The sequence below is a fragment of the Seriola aureovittata genome, chromosome 1, assembly GCF_021018895.1.
Source record: "Seriola aureovittata isolate HTS-2021-v1 ecotype China chromosome 1, ASM2101889v1, whole genome shotgun sequence".
NCBI classification, from domain to species: Eukaryota; Metazoa; Chordata; class Actinopteri; order Carangiformes; family Carangidae; genus Seriola; species Seriola aureovittata.
In genome coordinates, this window is record NC_079364.1 from 16,441,165 (window position 1) to 16,461,303 (window position 20,139).

The 20,139-nt window shown below is 41.1% G+C and overlaps 1 protein-coding gene across 1 annotated transcript; it reads right to left on the reverse strand.

The window, feature by feature from the left end:
• Positions 1 to 644: 644 nt before the first annotated feature.
• Positions 645 to 14,867, reverse strand: crispld2 (cysteine-rich secretory protein LCCL domain containing 2). The gene is made up of 15 exons (XM_056380816.1): positions 14,595 to 14,867; positions 11,593 to 11,959; positions 10,327 to 10,445; positions 8,697 to 8,829; positions 6,959 to 7,074; positions 6,417 to 6,517; positions 6,130 to 6,324; positions 5,971 to 6,031; positions 5,799 to 5,865; positions 5,579 to 5,709; positions 5,376 to 5,419; positions 5,219 to 5,291; positions 4,991 to 5,066; positions 4,089 to 4,219; positions 645 to 2,456 (listed from the first exon to the last, which is right to left on the reverse strand). Exons 2-15 carry the CDS (start codon positions 11,866 to 11,868, stop codon positions 2,405 to 2,407), a joined length of 1,575 nt encoding a protein of 524 aa, XP_056236791.1. The 5' UTR covers positions 11,869 to 11,959; positions 14,595 to 14,867; the 3' UTR covers positions 645 to 2,404.
• Between the last annotated feature and the right edge of the window lie 5,272 nt (positions 14,868 to 20,139).

The following is a 20,139-nucleotide window of genomic DNA, read 5'->3' on the forward strand; positions in this document are numbered from 1 at the left end:
GCTTCAATTTATTGTTCCACTTCACTCGGCATGCATTTGACCGCAAGAAGCAGAGCCAGGTTGTGAACATGGTCAGTGATATTCTTCCAAAGATAATGGGCAGACACTGGGTGGCCTGGGTCTGAATTTTATTCATAATGCATGACACACTGATTTTTATCATGAAGCTCTGGTCAAAGTGCATTTACAATATTAAAGTTATGACAGCTACCTAATTTTTTTTTTAAATCTTTTGTGACTCACTTTTGCACTTGGGAGCAGTTTTGATTAAATTTTTGGATTTAGTGAATTAAAAAAGGACTCTTAACTTTGTCCATGAAGTCACATCCTCATGGAGGTGAGAGTAAAACCTTGGGTATCTTGATTAGTTGACTTGATTGATTAGGTTGCACTAAAAACGACAGGGAGTTTCTTATCAGCGTATTATGAACTGGCAGAGCATAAATGAAGAATAAATAAACTGTCAAATATACTCATTCAAATTAAAATTACTTGATTTTTTTTCTCATTTTCAAATGCCACTTTGACCTAAAGCTTTTGTAAAAATCACACACAATATTCTCAACAACCTGGAAACATCATCAGTGGTGTCCTTAAATACCATGTGCTAGTGTCTTTTAATGAAACAAAAGCATGTTCAGTAGTATTTGTAAGGAATACTTTATTTTCAAATTGTGCCAAAAAAAATATAGAACCCATCCTACACCTGTATAAAAACAAAACGACCAAGACAACAGAAATAAATTCACACATTTTAATTATAATCTTACTGCATAGAAGATGATTCAAAAACAAAAATCATAGTATTTACAGTTCGCATAATTTTACAAAACCTTTAAAATTTCCCATAAAAATTCCCATATAGAAAAGACTTAAATGCCTGGCGCAGCGATAGGACTGAGGTAGAATAAAGAGATAAAGTTTAAATATGCTTTTAGGAAAAGAAGTTAGTCATTTTGTCTTGGCTTTTACTTTTGAATCCTTAAGGAAACCCAACAGGTAGAGAGACAAGATTTAATGGTGCTATAATGTGTTTGGTGTGATTTTAGGATCCCAACTGGACACCCCAGTCCTGCAGCATAAACTGCACTTTACATTTGTTTAATCAATGTCTCAGGATTTACGTGACACAAGAGAAACGGTTTAGAGACGTAAGTGTACAGAGAAAAAAGTACTGAAATCAGGGCTGTACCAATGGCCACAGTGCCTCAGTCCAGTACAATGATAGATATTACAGGTCTGTCTCCTGCTTACACTGCATACTGTAGTGTAGTTTGTTCCATAGTGCATAAACTACAGTTTGATTGTTATGGCCTGGTGTTTACACAAAGAAACTCTCTTTGTACCTGAAACATGTGACACATTCATCTGTCTGGTGGGGAGGGGACAAATTTAGCATTTTCATTTATTTTAAGGAGCCAGAGAAATAAAGAAACAACGAAAGCACTAAGCAACAATAAATATAAAATAAAATGACATATTACTGCTTATCATTATAAACATATCTGCCGTCTGTGATTGTCCACAATACTGCCACCATTCGGAAGGCCCATCTCCACCAACTATCATATACTACACAGTGACTTCAGCAATGTAACACCTTCACTTAATCCCTCATGTCTGGCACTGAAGTGACACCAGCCTCCTCAAGGGAGACATTATTTTCCTGTTGCAGTGCCTGCTGCCTGTATACACTTTCAACTGTTTCCTCTCCCTTTATGTCTGCCTGATGAGTTCTGCTCTACCCAGCCAATAAACATCCCACCTCACATTGAGCACACCTCTTAACTTATAAATACAATTTAGACTTAGATTTGATTTCACAGTCTAAATTTTAAGGAGCAGAAAAGCAAATATTATCCAGGCGAAGAGGAAGAAGGCAGCAATAAAATAAAATAACAAATCAGAATAGAACATAATAATGTTAATATATGGTACTCCATTTTTAAAACAAACAAAATATCATATATTCTGTACACAATGATTAAATACAGTGTGATCAGTATACATTCCTGTGTATGAAAACCAACTTATATTTGTAAACACAGTACTTTCTGTAAAACATGTCTAACTCAAAACTTCCAGCACCAGCTGTTCAATGAATCATAATATATAAAAAAAATTCTGTATTCACAGATTACGTATGTCTAAGGAATATCCATATCTGGAGTTACAAGATGAGAAAAAATAACAATTCATTAAAATATCGGACAATTCCTTCTACTGGGTGGCTACTGTTTGATAACTAAGAGGGAAAATTGTCTATCAATCTGCTGGGACGGTCTATTTCCACTGAAGACACAGAGACAGATGAACAGCCTTGGTATCCAACCTGTGGGCACTTCCTGCTCTTCAAGAGCAGCTGAGGTGACTCTGTTGGTCTTTGGACTTCTGAACTGAAGTCTCACTCCCTCACAGCAAAGACTCGGAAGGAACCCCCCTCTGTGTTGGTCTTGCTGCAAACAGACGATACAGAAAACAAGTTAGGTGTGGGAATTGGAACAGAATGGTCAGAACTGAAGCGGCAGAGTTTATCCTGAAGGTTAACCCCTGGTAAGGGTTAATCTCTGAAAACACTGAATCCTCAATGCAACCAATAGCATCTTTTATTACACCTTCTGTGCCTCTTAAATGTCCACTTCTTTGGAGCTGTACATCTGCAGGCTTTCTGTTAAAAAATGTAAGTATCAAGCACAAACTAAGATAGCCCTGAGTTATTTTCTCAGGCTTTAGAAATCTCCCTCTAGAGCCACAGAAGACATTACACAACCATGTTCAGAGGCAGAGAAGTACTCCCTGTGACGATCGAACTGAACTTCAAGTATAAAATAGGGGCAGTGCCCCTTTAATCCAAATAAAAACATATTTTTGAAAAATGTGTTTTCATGATACTTGGAATTCTTCTCTTTAATATTATCCAAGACCTCCCTGCACCAAAAGCCATTAAAAAGGGCACAATCATGTTGTTCACAACATCTTTGGAAAAAACCAAATGACAGACTGGCAGTATGACTCATTGTTGCCGTATTTCTCAGAATGATCTTTCCAGCTACCACATGTGTTAAACTTAACGACTTTGCAATTAGTTCATCGGTGGAGAAACCTTGAAGCTCTGCCATGATCAATAATCATGATAGGCCAGCACGATTGGTATCACATCACAGATAATTATCCGTATAGGAAAGCACTGACTAAGTGGCTGACAGCATTTCCATCCTCGAGTAATTGGATAGGCTGTGATTACTTCCCCAGCAACCAGCGTCCAGTCCAACCTGCCCACCCTGCCATGATGCTGGCACATGGCACGGACTCTCACTCAGCAGTTTGACCTCTTATCCCAGTGCCATGAGTGGGGCCTTCGCAACTTTGCATTAGATTTCATAGAATCAGACTTGGATTATTTTTGGCCATTCAGCACTTTGCACACTCAATTGAAATGCCTGGGTAAAGTAAGCACAGATCCCATGTGTGGCCCATCCACACACCAAACCACACCATTACTCTTACAACCCCACATGCCAACAGAACTGGCCACAAGGGCTTCTTTGCCCAAGCTCAGTCCACTGGAGCCAGCCACAGACATGAGAGTGATGTGAGAAACATGGCGTGCACGCAGGGAACCCACTACATGCAGTATTACAGGAGACATAAATCAAGTTAGGGTAAAATGAATAAAACTACCTTTCTCAGTCATATTTCAGATTCTCTTGTCAGATTTACTTGTGTCATTTCACTACAATCTTCTTGTTTTTCATTTCAGCAATGGTGAACATATTCCTTAACATTACAACTAAGGAGTTTTGGCAGTTTCACAGCTATTAAACAAATGGTTGCTTGCTGATGGAAGTGGTCACACAGCATGTCTAAACATGGTTGTTCTCATTTTTAGACACAGTCTTTCTTAAATACTTTACAGTGAGACCACAGTGAGCCAAATCTAAAAAGATAGATTTCTGGAATTCAAGCTATCTCTAATGTCCCTGCAACTGTTTGACATGGTGCCTGACCCATCTGTCTCTGTACCTACAGTCCACGTCTGGGAAGATCATTTCAGTAAAAATAGTTGACCTGAAAAAATTGAGCAGTACCTTTCAGACTGGATGCCATTTTTCAAGACTCCAAGATAGCTCTTTCTCTTGTCCAGTGGCAGAACATCCACAAGACCGCCATCTGCTTTGATTACCCCTGCATGGATGGCTGTTTTACAAATACTGGAGTTCTGTGAAGAGAAAGCGTGGAAAGATGAGAAAGGCCTTAAGAAGATGGAAAATAACTTTTTCACTACAGGAGTTATCTTTGTAATTCTTTTATTACAGATACAGCACAAAACATAATGCAGTAATTCACAGACACACGTTAGCACACACACTCAAGCATTTGTTTCACAATCTCAGCCAGAAGTCTGGCTCCAGCACAACAGACCATAAGCTCTTATCAACGGTCTGGAGCGGAATCATTCATTTCTAGTCCAAACAGAGATCACACTGTCCATACACCCCTCCAACATTTCTAACAGACAGTTTATGTCTCGTGTTTAACCAGCATCCAGCCTCTACACCACAGTCAAAACACATTCAGCGCCTGAGACTGCAAAACATTCTTGTGCACGTTTGCTCCTCTTACATCTGAGAGACAAGCACTTAGTCTGAGATAACACTTTAGTCAGCCTCTGAATGGTCAGGCCCCATGCAGAGTATTACATCCCTGGCAGTCTCTGGCTTACCTCACCATTACGCCCATCCTCCATTAGTCAAATTCAGACTGTGATTCAATGGCTTTCCATAGCTACCATGCATCACAAACCCTGCAAGGTGCCTTAAAGTCGACCTAACCATGATACAGATCCACATGTCCATTGCTTTCTGTCTAAACTAATAGGCCATAAAAAGATTTAAAAAGAAACAGGACAGAACTGGAGGGCCTGGACCTCTGGTTTGACTCGTGATGAATTTAATAAAGTTCATACACATAGAAAACTTGTATTACTTACATCTGTGTAAATGTTGTTTCCGATAACAGGTGACCAGTAAGAAGGCTGAGTCTTGCAGTTAGCTGGACAGAAGATTCTGAGGAAGAGATTGGACATTAGTATGAATTTGAAGCAACAGATGAGGGTTTTATTCATAGAAATAAGTTTATTTTACAAGAATGGGAACTATTAATTGGCTAACGGTTTGATTGTTTAGTGAATGATAAGATGGTGGATGTGAGAAGGCACCTTGGGCAGTGTGAGTAGGGCTTTTTGAAAGGGCAGATTTCAGCCACTGTGGTGTAGCAGTCTGCAGTCATTTCTGTCACAGAGAAAGAGAAAAACTCGTAATATTCCTAATACATGTATTTTTATAAAGTCATGAATCAAAGAGTGATTCACTTACCTTCCACCTTGGCCACCACAAAGGCATTGCCGGGTTTATATTTGCTGTAAAAGTCATCAAAGTGTTTAGAAATCAGGAAAACAAATTGTGATCGGAAAAATCCATTATTGCGCAAAATGTGAATCGAAAAAGCAGGGAAATGTGTTTCATAAGAAAGGGGATTTCACCCTATTTGGAAAATTAGGTCAAGCAGAGATATCCACCTGAGAGACTCAATGCCATTCTTTGTGGCTTTGACAAAGAATGGAAGTTTGTCCATTCTTGTGATGTCGACCAGTCCTCCGTTGTTGTCAATCACGCCAAAATGAATAGCAGCTCGGCAAATACTTGATTGCTGAGACAACAAAAAATTAGCATTTATAAATATTCATTTACAGTATTAACTGCTGTGTGGAGTTTGCTGCTGACGCTGGAAAAACTCACCACATCATAATAGAGAGTTCCCCAGACTTTCCCTTTCTTAGTCATGCAGTTAGCTGGACAAATGTATCTGTGGTCAAAATAGAAGTTGGAGAGTGAGTTGACACACAATAGACATATGTACAGTATATATCCAAAAGTAGCTTTACATTGAAATTCATTAAGATAACCTAACCTGTTGCAGGTTGCTCCTTTGCACTTATCTCGCAGTCTAGTCTCGCACTTAATGTTTTGAGCTGCAAGAAAACAAACAAAAAAAAAGACAAAAAAATAAGTGAAGAGATGCACCCAAACATGGAGGTTTGGGGTTATGATGTATAATCCCTCTAGATACCTAAGTAGTTGTTACTGGTAGTCTTTAAAGATGGCGTCCTTGGTGTGGTGAGCTTCGGAGTGGAGGGCTTGAACACTGGTTTCTTCGGAGTGGACGGTTTAGGTTTGGGGGCAGGTTTAGCGGTGGTACGAGGCAGCATTGGAACCTGAGGCTTCTCCACCTCATTCATGTCCTCTGTCTCTGAGCGCTGAGAGTCTATAGATGGATAAACAGATGGGGTTCAGGTTGAGGGTATATTTATATTTAATTGCAACATCTTTGAATGAAAACCACACAGGTTTTCTCACCTTTGTAGCACAAGTTATTCCTACATCCTCCTCCATAGCTGGGAGGGCACTGGGAACAAGGGCGGCCATGTTGGTATGGGGCCTCTCCAATCCAGTTACCCCTGCAGAAGTAGTGCACAATGGACAGCTTGACTAAGGTGGAAATTAATCATCAGTCAGGCATCACTGGGCTCATGGCCTTGTAATTACTTCAGCAGTCTTTGCTCATGGTCAACACTCCTAGTAGTCATTAGTCCCACACTCCTTGTCTCTCAGGCAATTACATCCTGTGGGCTGTCTGGAAAACAAACGCCTGCTCTGCTTTTATTATTCTTTCCCTGTGCTTCATTATTATTTTTCTATTCTAACTTATGAGGAATTTTAATGGCAACAATATGTTATACAAACCTCTCAAACATTTAGTGCTACATATCTGCAGTGCAGCTATATTAGGAGCAAGCAATGTAACATTTGTCAGCAGTGTAAAGAGGAGGAATGTAAACACAAATCTAGAGAGCAGGGGTGTTGGTGAACAGTGGAACATGAAGGAATACTGATCTTACTTTGGGGAATAGTTGCACACAAGGTAAACGGCGTTCTCCCATATTTCACCCCACACGTCCATCTTTGGACACACGTGCACAGCACAGCCCACTCGGTTAGTGGTTGCCCAGACCAGCTGTGAAGAAGGAAATAGAGGAATGGCCAAAGTTAACAGAAGCACTTACTGAAAGAACAGACACATTATAGCAGAGAAAACTATTATTATTAAGCCTAGACGTCCCGCCTCACATTTCTCACAGCCCATGGTTCAATCAGTCATTCCAGAGGAAGAAACTAGACTGGCAGTCACGATTAATGTGGCCACTGGGACAACCAGGAGTGCCTGGTCTGTTTTTCTGACCCAGTCAGATGCACATGATCTGTGAACCCAGTTTGCCCTCTGTGACACAATCGTGATCATTTTCATCATCCAGTTAGAAGTGGAAAAAATGGTCAACGTAGGCCCAAGACAGTCCAAGGTAAAATAAAACGCCTTATTAAACGGAAAGCTGTTGCAGCGGTGTTACAGATGAATGATGTGCCATTTGACAACGAATACAACACAGCATGTTCCATAACTCCTCCTCACTTTCCTCCCCAACTCTCAAACATGTGCGCTCTCCCTCCTCAGGAATGTTCATCTTTTTCCTGGTAGAGTTAGAGGCCGCTGGAAGCAGTGAGTCAGCACATAGACTGATGTGTGCTGAGTGCTGGTAGTTCAGCACAATGCAGTCTCTAACTCCAGAGGGTCTACCATTTCTCTGTAGGGGTAGTAATGGAGTATGACTGCCTGGATTGCAGATTTATCAGCACTTCCAGCAAATGAAAGACAGAGACAAGGTGATGGTGCTCCTATTTGGCACAGTCCCGTCTCTGCAGCATCTTCAAAAGAATCCAGGTCAAGCAGTGAGGGATGTCTGGCGTGTCTGGAAATGACTACCAGATGACAGTGATCAGGTTTCAGGGTGAAGGCAGAGGGAGGAGTCTGGATGTTTCTGTAAACTCATCCCAGCAGCTACAAAGTAAAGTCTAGGGGAAAAAGACGCCAGCTCACCCATCGCTGTTTCCTTTTGATTGATTTCTTCATTTTTTCATCTCATCTTCAACTCTTCTTTCTGTCCCCTCACTCTCCTTTGTTCCATTACTTGCATCTGATTTTACATTTATCTCTTTAACTTGCTTGTTTTCACCGTCTACAAGTTACTATATGCACACCTGAGATTTAACCCCTCAGTCACGCCACAACTCTGTCCATAAATACTGTGAAATATCATACAGGGTGCTCACCACATGTTTAAAGGAAGGCACATGACCCGATCCTAATCATAAACATAGCAGAAATACCAGTATATGGTCCAAAAAGAAATTGAAAAATGTAATTCATCCTAAAATGGCACTAACCAAACTGGATGTCAAACTTTTCAGACTCATGATGGACAATAAAAAAAAAAAGAAATTCAGAATTGCCGCAGAAGAACCAGAGATATCGCCTTTTTACTGCATGCATTCTTTTTCCATGTCAAAACCTGACGCCTACATTACCCACAATGCAACTTGACCACTAAAAGTTAAGTCGGAGATTCGGGACTGTTATGCTAGGCAATTGATCAGACTTCACGCAGCTCCTCTGGAGCCACAAAAGCCTTTGATGTGTAAAATGAGTGGAGCTCCTTTTAACCTATTTATTGTCTGTCAAAGTTTCTTCTGAACTCTTTCACCTCGTCCTCTCCTGCCTGCATTTTTTTTTATCTGTCTCACCTGGGTGTAATGGGTGCACATGGGCCCGGAGCAGCGTTCTGGACACCAGGGATTGCACTCATGGGGGTAGGGATAGGTGTAGTCTTTCACCTCATCGTACCAGGCCTGGACGTGGAAGGCAGGAGAGCGGTATCTGTAGAGCGCATGCACAGACACACACAAATAAACAAACACACACAGACAGACAGACAAACAGTAGGCTCAGTCACAGGCCATCCAGGTACTAGGGGGCAAAAAGGGAAATATCTGAGGGAGCTGCCAGGTGCTTTGGCTTGACTTGAGAAACACTGCTTGAACCTCCCTGCTCCTCCCCCTCCCTTCAGGCTTCAAGAGATGAGTCTGAATTTGACCTGGCACATAGATCAGCAGTCTGTTCCCCTCCATAACAGGGGAAATCAAATCAGGTTAAAAGAAAAAACAATCAGAGCAAATCTAAACATGGCTCCACAGCCTAACAAATCAGTTCTAGTTCTTATTATAAACATCTCTTTTTACGGTATTGAAAAAGTGCTGAGCTTATAAGTGGAGAGTAGAGGGGGAGTGAAAAAAAGGGTTGTTGGCACAGGAAAAAAAGGAGGGAAGAGGGGAGGGAGGAAAGGGGCTGTGAGAATGAGAGCAGATTCCTGGAAGGGCACCTGCTGCGATAGCCACACGCTGTCATACACAGAGGCCTACTGTGTCTGGTGTCTACTCGGACACACACTCATTCACACAAACATCAAGCTTAATATGCTAGCACTGACTAGCACTACTACGCACATATCAATGGACCAAGATTCTTTTAAAGGAGCAGATCAATTCAAAGTGTTTTGACTAAGAGTTTTCCAGACACTCGTCTCTTTAGTTTACGGGAAACAGTTTACTCTTACAACACTGACAGCTCAGAAAAGACTTTCAGTAAAGGAAAAAAAGAAGAAGTACAAAGAAATGATCAGCTGATCATGTATTTGTGAACAAGGTTAAGAGTTCAGAGGCATGCTAGAGGTTCTGTAAGGCTGTATATGGGCATAGTGTTGCTTTGAGCTATATGCTAACATTAACATGCTAACAGGGTTACGGTGCTAACATGCTGATGTTAAGCAGGTACAATGTTTACCATCTTAGTTTAGTGTGTTAGCATGCTAACATTTGCTAATCAGCACTAAACACAAGGTACAGTTGAGGCTGTTGTGTCATTAGCTTTGCAGATATTTGGTCAAAAACATAAGTATTAGGAGCATAGAAATTGACCTAATGATGGCACTAGCGCTAATGTCAGAGGATCACCAAAATGATCAAAATTCATCCTGAAGGGTGTGCACCAAATCTCATGGCAATCCAACCAATAGCAGTTGAGACATTTCACTCAAAACTACAAATGTAAACCTCATGATGGTTTGAAAGAAAAAAGAAGTCAGGGGGAATCATCCTCTGTTTCCTCTAATGAATGTCTGTACAAAACTTCACAGCAATTGCTGAGATACTTTAGTCTGGAACAAAGTGGTGCACTGACCTCAAAGTATATAGCTATAGTAGATGTTCCCCAAAGTAGGGTATAAAAAAATTATTTTGAAATTGGAAACTCAGGCATTATATAAATGTATAAGACTTTGGATGGTATATCATACCGACTATGTGCATTATATCTCACCTGCCCCAGTGAACAGCCAGGTTTTGTCCAATAGACATCAGCAGGTCCTGAGGTCCATGGTCCCATTGACACTCCCCTGCCCAATGAGTGGCAGACCGCTCCAACTCATCATCCCAAACCTGTACACATCAAATGAAAGAAGTTTCTCCACAAAGAATTTACATATTTTACACCGGTAACATTCACCTGCAGTTTCCACTACAATGTGGAGCAGTATAATCCACATCTTGTTCTGACTCAGTAGATACCTAACCACAACCTGTTCAAGGCCTCTGCTCCTGCACTTCCTTCCTTCCCAGTGAGGTGAAACTGAGCTGGACACAAGTATAACATTAACCTTAGACAGTGACATTTGAGTGGAGAAGCTGGCGCCTGGCCCTGGTCCACTACAAATCTCCAGCAATCACAGCTGAATTATCCACATTTCCTGAGAGGGTTTCTTTACGGTGTTGGAGAGGAGGGTGGAAAGCGGAGAAGACACCTGAATCCCGCCATGGAGGGGTAGCTATGAATGGAGGGAGGACTGCGTACGGCATGGCCCCTCAAAGCACATCTCCTCAGTAAATTTCCAGCCTTTTGGTGGTCGCTAAAACATGCACACACAGACACCGCTGTAGCCCCAAACAGCCATACACCAACACAAACACACACACACTGCCTGTTCGCTGGAATTCGAGAGAGCACTGGGCAGAGTAAATCTACAGACACTTTCCTCCCAGGCTATAACCACACTCCAGAGACACACAGGCCACCATTGCTTCTCTCAACTTTATGGACCTCGTGGTTTTCAATAACTTTCTGTGTGTCTCAACAATAATCCCTCTCCCTTTTTTTTACCCATTGATGTGCCACGTTGTCCCATAATTTTCCTGTTCAAGTCTTATTCCCTCTGTTCTCCTTTGACCAAGCCCTCCCTCATTCTCCTGTCTTCTCCAGCGCTGAGCTGTTTGCAGGTAGGACAGAGTCAGCATTATTATCCTCCTTGTAAAAGAGCAGCACAGCAGGCTGGCAATAACTCACCATCATGACTGCATGTTTCCAGCAGGGAGAAAAGGTTGTTTTTATTATACCAACACCACTTTTCTCGGCAGAATAAAACCTTAAACCCTAATTACCAGCCTCATTTCAGAGCTCAGTGTTGCTGACACATTAAAATGAAGTTCTTTGTGAGGTAGCGCCAAAAATTTAAGTTGATAACATTTAATTATCTTTGTAAATTAAGAATAACACTGAAGTAGGTAATTGGGGCAAAGGGACATGTCTGACCATGTACTCCATGTTTGAGGCAGTTGGGTAGACGACGCCCCTCAGCTTGTTGTGCAGCTGGATGATCTCCTCACGGTCCGACCAGCGGATGGCTCGTCGGGTCCTATTGCCAGCTGTGTTGCTGGTGCCGTTCCGGTCTGCTTCCTCCTCGTAGCGGCTCAGCAGCTGCCGGAGCTCCTTGGAGTCAGGCAGGAAGAGGGAACCTGAGCCACTGATGCACAACAGCAGGAAGGAGAGGGAGAGGACAGTGAGCCGGGTCATGGCAGCGCAGGTCATTCCGACACTTCTGCTGTCTGGGTCGGACTGTAAGACTGCAGTAGACACTGGATTTTGTGTGAACGCTGCTCCTCAGAGTCCCAGACACAACCTGCAGAGAGGAAATGTTTAATGAGTTTTTCCCTCGCTGTGTGAGTCAACAAAGAAAAGTACAGATTACAAAATATGGGCATAGAAATTACTCAATTAATGAAAGAAGACACTCCCTGTAACAAAGTTGTCAATTTAATGCACACACACATAGAAACATATGGGTTTACAAAGTATTAAAAGTGCGACAAAGCAGAAAGTATAGCTCAGCAACACGTTCCATCAGTTGCTGTCACCTGCCTCTCTGTTGTTTTTTCTGATGAGACTCAGCTTGATAGTTATGGCTATTTCATAAAAAACTGTTACTACTTTATTTTTTTCACTAATAGAGTCTGATGCAATCCAATGCAACTGCCCTGCAATAAGTCGTCTTTCTTTTTTGTTCTGTTTCTGGTTAAGTTGAGGTATTAACAATCCAAGTGCTTCATCGTTTTGAGGCTGTACAGGTGCTGTTGTATTAGAATGCATTATATTGAAAGATGTTTTTAATATTCCCCCCTCCACATGTGAGTAAATGGGGATGGACAAAACATTTGAAACGCCTCTCAACATAATACAATCCAATACAGCCTCCCCTCACAGTAACTCCAGGCTTAATAATGACCATAGAGTTGAATTGACTCCTCTGTGATACAATGTCAATCATTACAAGCAGAACTGTTGTATTGGTCTGCATTAGATTGCAATGCAGTCCAATACATGAAGATTGTACATGTTTACCTAGTGATTATATATTATAGTATATAATAAAATCTACATTTATCTACATTTAAGAGGCATGTTTCCCTCTCTCTGCACATATACTGTGATGCATCAAAGATGACTGTCTTGCACTCTATTGAGCGTCACAGAACTGGCTGCTGTATTTTGTGCAGCAGGCTATTAGAACATTGTTGTTGTTATCATTCTGTCAGTGACCCTCTGATTACCAACCCAGGTTTCTGTGTGTGCAACATTTAATCAACCGTTGCCTTATTTTGAAATGCTTTAATTACTTTTCATTAACACAAAAATAATATGAACTGTACCACAATTATTCAACCAGTTAACTTCTATGTCCAAAAGATGAACTCTGTCTAAATGAGTTTATTTAACCCACACTGCCTGACTAACATAATTTCAGTCAAAGCCATTTAAAGAGCATTTAACCATTCATAACATAGCTTCAATAATACCTGTTATACAGAGCAATTTAAGCTTCATCAGTAAATATAACACTGAGTATGCTTTGGACTTGCACCACTGTTATACACAGTATGTTGAGAAATACTATCTACCTCTTCATCCTCATCCCCTTACTCTGATTATTTTCTAACCAAACTGAGCAGCAGGGTGAGAGACTGAGGAGGGAGACCTGAGTTCAGGTTGACAAGCTTTCACCTTGCTGAACTGTCTTTGAGGAAAAACACTGCATTCCTGACACATGCAAGGGCAACATTCTGTACCTGACCCTGCATCTGACCTCCCTCTGGAGGGAGACAAGCAAGAGGGAAAACGCCCTAATGACTTAAGCTAAACCAAATATCACAGAGTCACAAACTGTTATAAAGAAAGAAGAGAAGTCAGTCAGCGTGATCAGAGAAGAAAGACAAAAAATAAACCAAGCTCTAGCACGCACTGGTTGCTCTTATCCTTGAATCCCTTCACCTCTTTCCCTCTGGCTGGAAAGACGTCTTGAGGTCTGGCACCCGCTCTGTGTCAACATGCTGTGCCAGCTCTGGGCACTGTGAGCCAGCGGGCAGCCCAGGCACCACACCCTTCTCCTTCTCCCTGTGCCCCCTTTTCACACTGAACCTCTACCAGCTTCTGTGTCTGGGCCCTTCTCATGGCTCTCATGAATTTTATACCCGAGTGACAGACAGAGCAGAAGAGTCGGACACACGTACATGTCCACACCTTGTCTATCTGGTGGGCTTGTCTATCTGGTGGGCTTGTTTCTGATCTGAAGAAGGGACTGACCTCCTCTCCACCCCACCACGAGGCTGAATGTAAACACAAGTCAGGAAGACAATATGCTTTTTTTGACATGCAAAAAATTTGCATGTCAAAAAAAGCCCTTTAAAGATTGACTTTTGTCCTATTCTCCAGTAGTTTGCCCCTAAAACCATAAAATTGATCTTTTCTAAGTGACATATGGCTTTTATTGTATTGATAACTCAAAATCTAGCATTAGATTTGAAATATTTTCCAGCTTTCCTCATAAGCCTACTGCCTGTAGCCTATAGTATTTTCCATCTTGGTAGCTGCTGCTATCCCATTGACATTTCCTTGGTAAGGAGGCAGACTCATAATGAATGGCAGTGTCTTGCCAACAGCCTCTCTTACAGTGTCATGGTTTGTAACCCACAACTGAAACATCAGAGCTGTTGATGTCGTAAAATTTCATGGTGTCATACTGAGTAAAATCAATAAATCTGAAACAATGAAATGACAAAATTATGTCAGTCAGAAGTTGTATCGTCAGACCAGGTAGGCTACACTTCTCATCGTCTTACTTTCACAAGGTGATGTGCATGAGGCTACAGCACAGGAAAGACAGATCCTAACTAAAACCAGCCCGCTATATCACAGCCTACCTGAAAGCTACAATACAACACGTTGCAAATAAATGTGTGAAATGTCTCATAATAGCTCACCTCTGTGTTACTGAGTATCCAGCTGCTTGAGTATTTCAGTTTCCTCTGCGCGCAAGAGAATGGTCAGGATTATTCCCTTGTGAGAGCAGCGGGCTGTTGCTTGTTGGCGGTGTTCCTGAAGCACATAGGAACTGAGTAACTCCTTTGCAGCTCAGAGTGCCTTATATAGAGAAGGAGACCCCTCAGGACCAGAGGAAAAAATTACTGTCTCTACTCACTCCCACACTCGCCAGCCTCCCTCAAGTAGGCTATGTTCCTGGCAAAGCAGCGCGCAGTGTGCGCACGCTGACGCGGAGCCCATGTCAGGAGGGAAACTGCAAATATTGTAAATCAGTGACTGTCGAACGAGTCAGCTGCAGGCAGATAGATCAGCATCTCTGAATCACAGAATGACGGTTATTACCTAGACATGTATCTTCTCAATCAGCTACACGCTTCAAACATTACCACAAACTTCAGAGGGGCAGCGGTGAAGAGGGAGACCCACAACTGACAGAACTAAAGTCTCTGAAACTACATTTTAAAAAGAAGAAGCTCTATATATGAGTACAACTCACAACCCATTTCACAGTAATATATGCGCAATGGTGCCCTCTAATAATTGTGTTTTATAGACGTTGAAACGAATATCTTTATTACATATTATTATATTATATATTTGGGTTGCCAGGTCTGTGAAAAATCTGTCGGCTGTAATTTATCCTTTCCATTTGGTAATAACGGAAATGCTTAAATCATTATTAAAGGTTGTAATCATTAAGTCTGTGGATGTGATTGAGGTACTGATATAACTGATCGATAAAGCATTAGTAAATGATCGATTAGCAATTGATAAAGCCATTAGTGACAACTTATACACCCTTTGTAAAAGGTGCCTATTTTAAAAGTGGTATCAATACTTGTAGTGATAATCTGGAGAAAAAATACTGTTAGAACTTGTGATCCATAATAAGATGTCAAAATGACACGGGCGATTTCTGTCATTATTTAAGTGAATTTTCTTGCCTTTTCTGTGTTCACATATTAAGTTTCAACATATTTGTTCTCGCTGTAGTTGTTCATTAATAGAAATGTTAAAAACAATCATCATCATGTTAAAGTCACTTCAGGTCAGGTGTAGAGAATAAACAGGGGAAGAGAGCTGGCCTTGCTGGCACAGGCAAACCAGGATCTCCTGCTCACAAACAGGGTTCATCATCCGTCAAGGTCCTATCTCCTTCCTGATCTGACAGACGGCTAGCTGCGTTGTGACCCACATAGTTCACATTTTATTCCATCATGAGCTTGATTTCAGATATTTACAAGAACACGGTCACTCAGGAGGAATGCCAGCAAACTGAACCCTCAGACAGATTTTCTTCCCACAAGGACTCTGCCTATTTGGACTTTGCACTCAAGTCAAAATACATGTTTAACAGGAAGTCTGGCCCATCATGCATCTGCTTTCTTTCTTAAATGTCCTGCAGAGATGGTAGCGAGGATCGCTGCGGTCTGTAGTGAGATACTCACAGGAAAATCACATTTCTGAGACATAAGAAAAGAAAATCTAAAGATGAAGCTCACAGCATGGCCTGATGGGCTCTATCATTTACCAAGCTAACTACATGGAAATACTTAATATCCTAGTCTTGGCCTTCCCCAGTTAAAAAGCACCACTTAACCTTCAGTCTTCTTTGTCAGACAGATCATCCCTTTCGCTGTACAGTTTTTAGGACATTGGATAATTCTTCATTTAAGCAATATAATATTTTTCTTATATTGCCAGGGTTAACCAATCTCGGGATTCTTTAAATGGTGATATTTTGATCTAGTGAATGATATTAATATCCATCCAGATGTCTCATGCAGACCAGAGGCCTTTTCTTCCAAAAATATGAGAACATTATTGGGCAAGTGTGTTTTCTCCTTCAGGGACAGCATTTTGACATCATCATTTGCAGTTACACAGCAATGCAGTCAGATCCTGGTCGATTTGGATACAGCTGCTGCTGCTGCCTTGACAAAACCATTACCCCCGAAACATAAACCCATCCACAAAAAATGTAAAAAGGTGACACCACATATTAATATTTTACTCCCCATACTAAGTTCTGTCAATCAATGATGTTGATATGGAACAAAGACAAACCGGGATATTCAACTTCCTGTACACATGATCATAACAGTCTGCAGGTTTCTGAGTCACCTCAGCAGTTGAGGGGGGACACAGTTTGGCTTCTGTCTGAAGAGTGACAGTACAACTTCTGCTCTGCCTCACCAGACTCAGACCCCCTTATTTTTGATTCGATCATGTTGGACGTTTGTGATTTTAACAAGATTAACTTTAAACCATATTTTCTATTTGTCAAATATGTTGTGCGTATTTGGTGTGTCGCCATGATAATTTTTTTTTTCAATTGTTCCCTCTCCAGCAAATAGTTTTTCTTTGTGACTGAAGTGAGACCATCCTCTGACACCAGCCACCAATTTTTCATACTCTGAGAAACTCTTGTATTGTATCATGTTTCTTTATTCATGTCCTTCTTCACAGACCTTTTGAAACACAAATCTGTTATTTTACGTAACGGCTTTGCCAGTACAACACCCTGTCTCACTGATGTCTTTTTTTAATACACTGTAAATCAGAAGCATTAGTGATGATAACTTTTTTTGTAGATCGTCTAATGACAAAACCTCAATCTCCATTTCGAGGTCCCGACAGTCCCTTGTAATAAACATTAGTGATCATGTATCTCACAGAGGATGTCTGTATTCAAATCTCCAAGAGACGAGGGTTTTCTTCTCAGAAGTGTTATTCATTACTCGGCTGCATCAACCCAGATACATAATTCATACCAGACCAAGTGGAAACTGGAAACTTACAACTCTACATTAGTCTCAGTTGAAGACAACAGAGGGATTACATAATTCAAACATCCCTTTTCTTGTTTACTTTATGACATTATATAATGTTCAGCAGGTGGAACCCGTGTTTTTCTTTTTGTAAGGTTCAAGGGGAGCCACCATCCACTACACACATACATACATATACACACACACACACTGCAGTTCTACTCTCCATACACAAAAAAAAGAGCTGGTTTATTTGGACAGGGGCTTGTGGAGGTCCTTGAAGCTCTGGCTGCCATGTTTACTTTCCTTAGAAAACGTGGAGTGCTCGTGAACCTCTAAACAAGACACAAAAATGAGATGCGGAGGAGGAGAACTGGGGGAGAATGAATGAGGAGACCATATGGTGTACAAGGCTGATTATAAAAACAAACCAGAGGGTGCCGCGTAATGAAACAGGAAATGCATTAACAAAAACAAAACAAAACAAACTCTCTTTATGAGTATAAAGAGGTGATGGAGGGCTAGATAAGCAAATGTAAGAATATGCTGTAAAGAGAATTTCTGTTAACTGTAGCTTTATTGGTTTGTAGCATCCTGAATGAAGGACTGGAACCAATGGAGGACATGCCAATCCTTTATATCTAGTTAGTGTGGAGGCAACATCATGATACACTTTATTCTCATGATTACCAAACCATTCGGTGACCTCTTTTACCCCGTATAACAGCATCTACATTCACTTCCCCACTCAATTAGTAGGGCGTTTCCTTTGTCACCTGCCTGTGTGATGTTAAACGGCTCAAAACACACGTGTTTGGGCCTCAATACCGCCTTAACTGAATGTTTCTAACTCACCACTAAGTTTCTAGGTTTTGGACGCTGCATCCATTTAGCCATTAGAAAAACACTGTTGGTAGCATCACACTTCACAAGTAGTTTTACTAAATTTTCAAGTTGTAAAAGGCTTGTGCATGTTCAAGGATAAGTCACATGTATGGTGTACGCTTTAACAACTACAACAGCATTAAAATGAGCAAGAGGAAACAAGCTCATAAATTGCAGCTTGCATGTTGTAAATTTGGTGATACAGGCTTGAAGGATGTTAAGACATTATCATTGCACTGGTTTTTGCTACTGTGGTGGTTGCTGCTTGTTTAAGTAGCAGGTCTGATGGTTGTCTCCTCTGTACTAAAACAAATGACTCACAATTACAACAAATCGTTTGTGAAGCAGAAACACAGATGTAACGAGGACCTGTTGATTTCATCTGCGGCTACATGTGGTTTGAATTTGTTGCCCCAAGAGAGCCCTCAATTTTGTGTTGCTCATCTCCACTCTGAGTAATTATTTTGATTCTTGGTGCTTGAAATTACAGAAAACATGTAGCACAAGCATCATTCTGTGGGCAGTTGCTCTTGTTCTGTGTGCCCACACTGGACCCTGCAATGCTATGACCATTAAAATTACTGGCTTATGTTGAAAAATAGGTCCTACGCAGTTTCAACAAACCACTCCAAGTCGTAAAAGGCCCATGAGGAGCAGGCTAACATACATACACCATCATCCCTTAAGAATGGCAGGAGACACTTCTGAGTATAGGTGGTCTATCAGTGGGTGTTCAAACATGTAATTTTCTCTTCAGGCTATGAGCCTATAAAAAAAAAGGAGCTCTTTCAGTTGCCTTCTGACATTAACAAGGAAAATACTATGCTTGATTGTAAGTTTGAGAGCAAAGCCACATTTCAGTGGACGGCTGAGCTATAGTAAAGAGGGAATAAATAGTAAGGAATACTAAAAAGGCAGAAAAACCTTACATGGCAAATTTTTCAATGATGGGTCTGCTTCCCATTAAAACAAACAGCCACAGCCCTAAAGAGAGCACTGTGGGTACGAAGGCAGCCAGTTAGACCACAGGAGGGGGAGATGAGACACACAACAAATACTACACATAGTATATGTTGACATACAGGAACAAGAGACCAATTAACAGCGTGCGGTACACCAAGACTATGGATTGTTTTGTTTTGGTTTATTGTGCACATTGTTCTGTAGGCCAGTCCATGATCCAGAGCCGGCAGATGTTTTCAGTATTTACTGTATTATAAGAAAGCCCAGTAGTCTTATGACTACACCTCATTAGCAAACTGCTTTTTGCACAATCCTTTATTTGAACAATAAACAAAATATAATGCTGGAGGCTTAAAATTAAAGACAGAATAGATTTTGTTTTTAGGTCATTATCCTAACAATTCCCAGCAGACAATAGTGTTAGGAGCACATACTGAAAAGAGACATTGTTGAAGCATTTCACCAGCACATTTCCTGACCAGCCATGAGAGACTGAGATAAAACTGTACAACAGAAAGCTCAAGGTGTCCATTTCAAAGTCCCAACTTCCACATTTAAAAAAAAAAAAAGAAAAAAAAAATGGAAAGAAAATACGCAAATCAACACTGTCACAATTTGTGCTGAAATGACTACAAAGCCAGCAGCACAACTGAACTATCATTTAAGTTGTAAGATGTATTGACTGTCTAAACAGCATGCTGTTTCCTGTGTGAAATGAGACGTGGGCTGTGACAAGACATGGCAACAAGACGTCAGATGGAGAAGGCAAAATAAAGTTTGAATTGAAGGAAAGGCAGGAGGGCCTATATGTTTTCCTTTGGTTTATCTGGGAAAGGCTTCTGACTTTGAAACCCACAAGAAAAGT

Excerpts from the sequence above, each read along its gene's own strand:
- crispld2 (XM_056380816.1), bottom strand. The coding sequence starts at position 11,868 with ATGACCTGCGCTGCCATGACCCGGCTCACTGTCCTCTCCCTCTCCTTC. Across the intron at positions 6,032-6,129 it reads TACCAGTAACAACTACTTAG|CTCAAAACATTAAGTGCGAG; the intron begins GTATCTAGAGGG and ends GTTTTCTTGCAG. Across the intron at positions 5,420-5,578 it reads AATGGCATTGAGTCTCTCAG|CAAATATAAACCCGGCAATG; the intron begins GTGGATATCTCT and ends TGACTTTTACAG.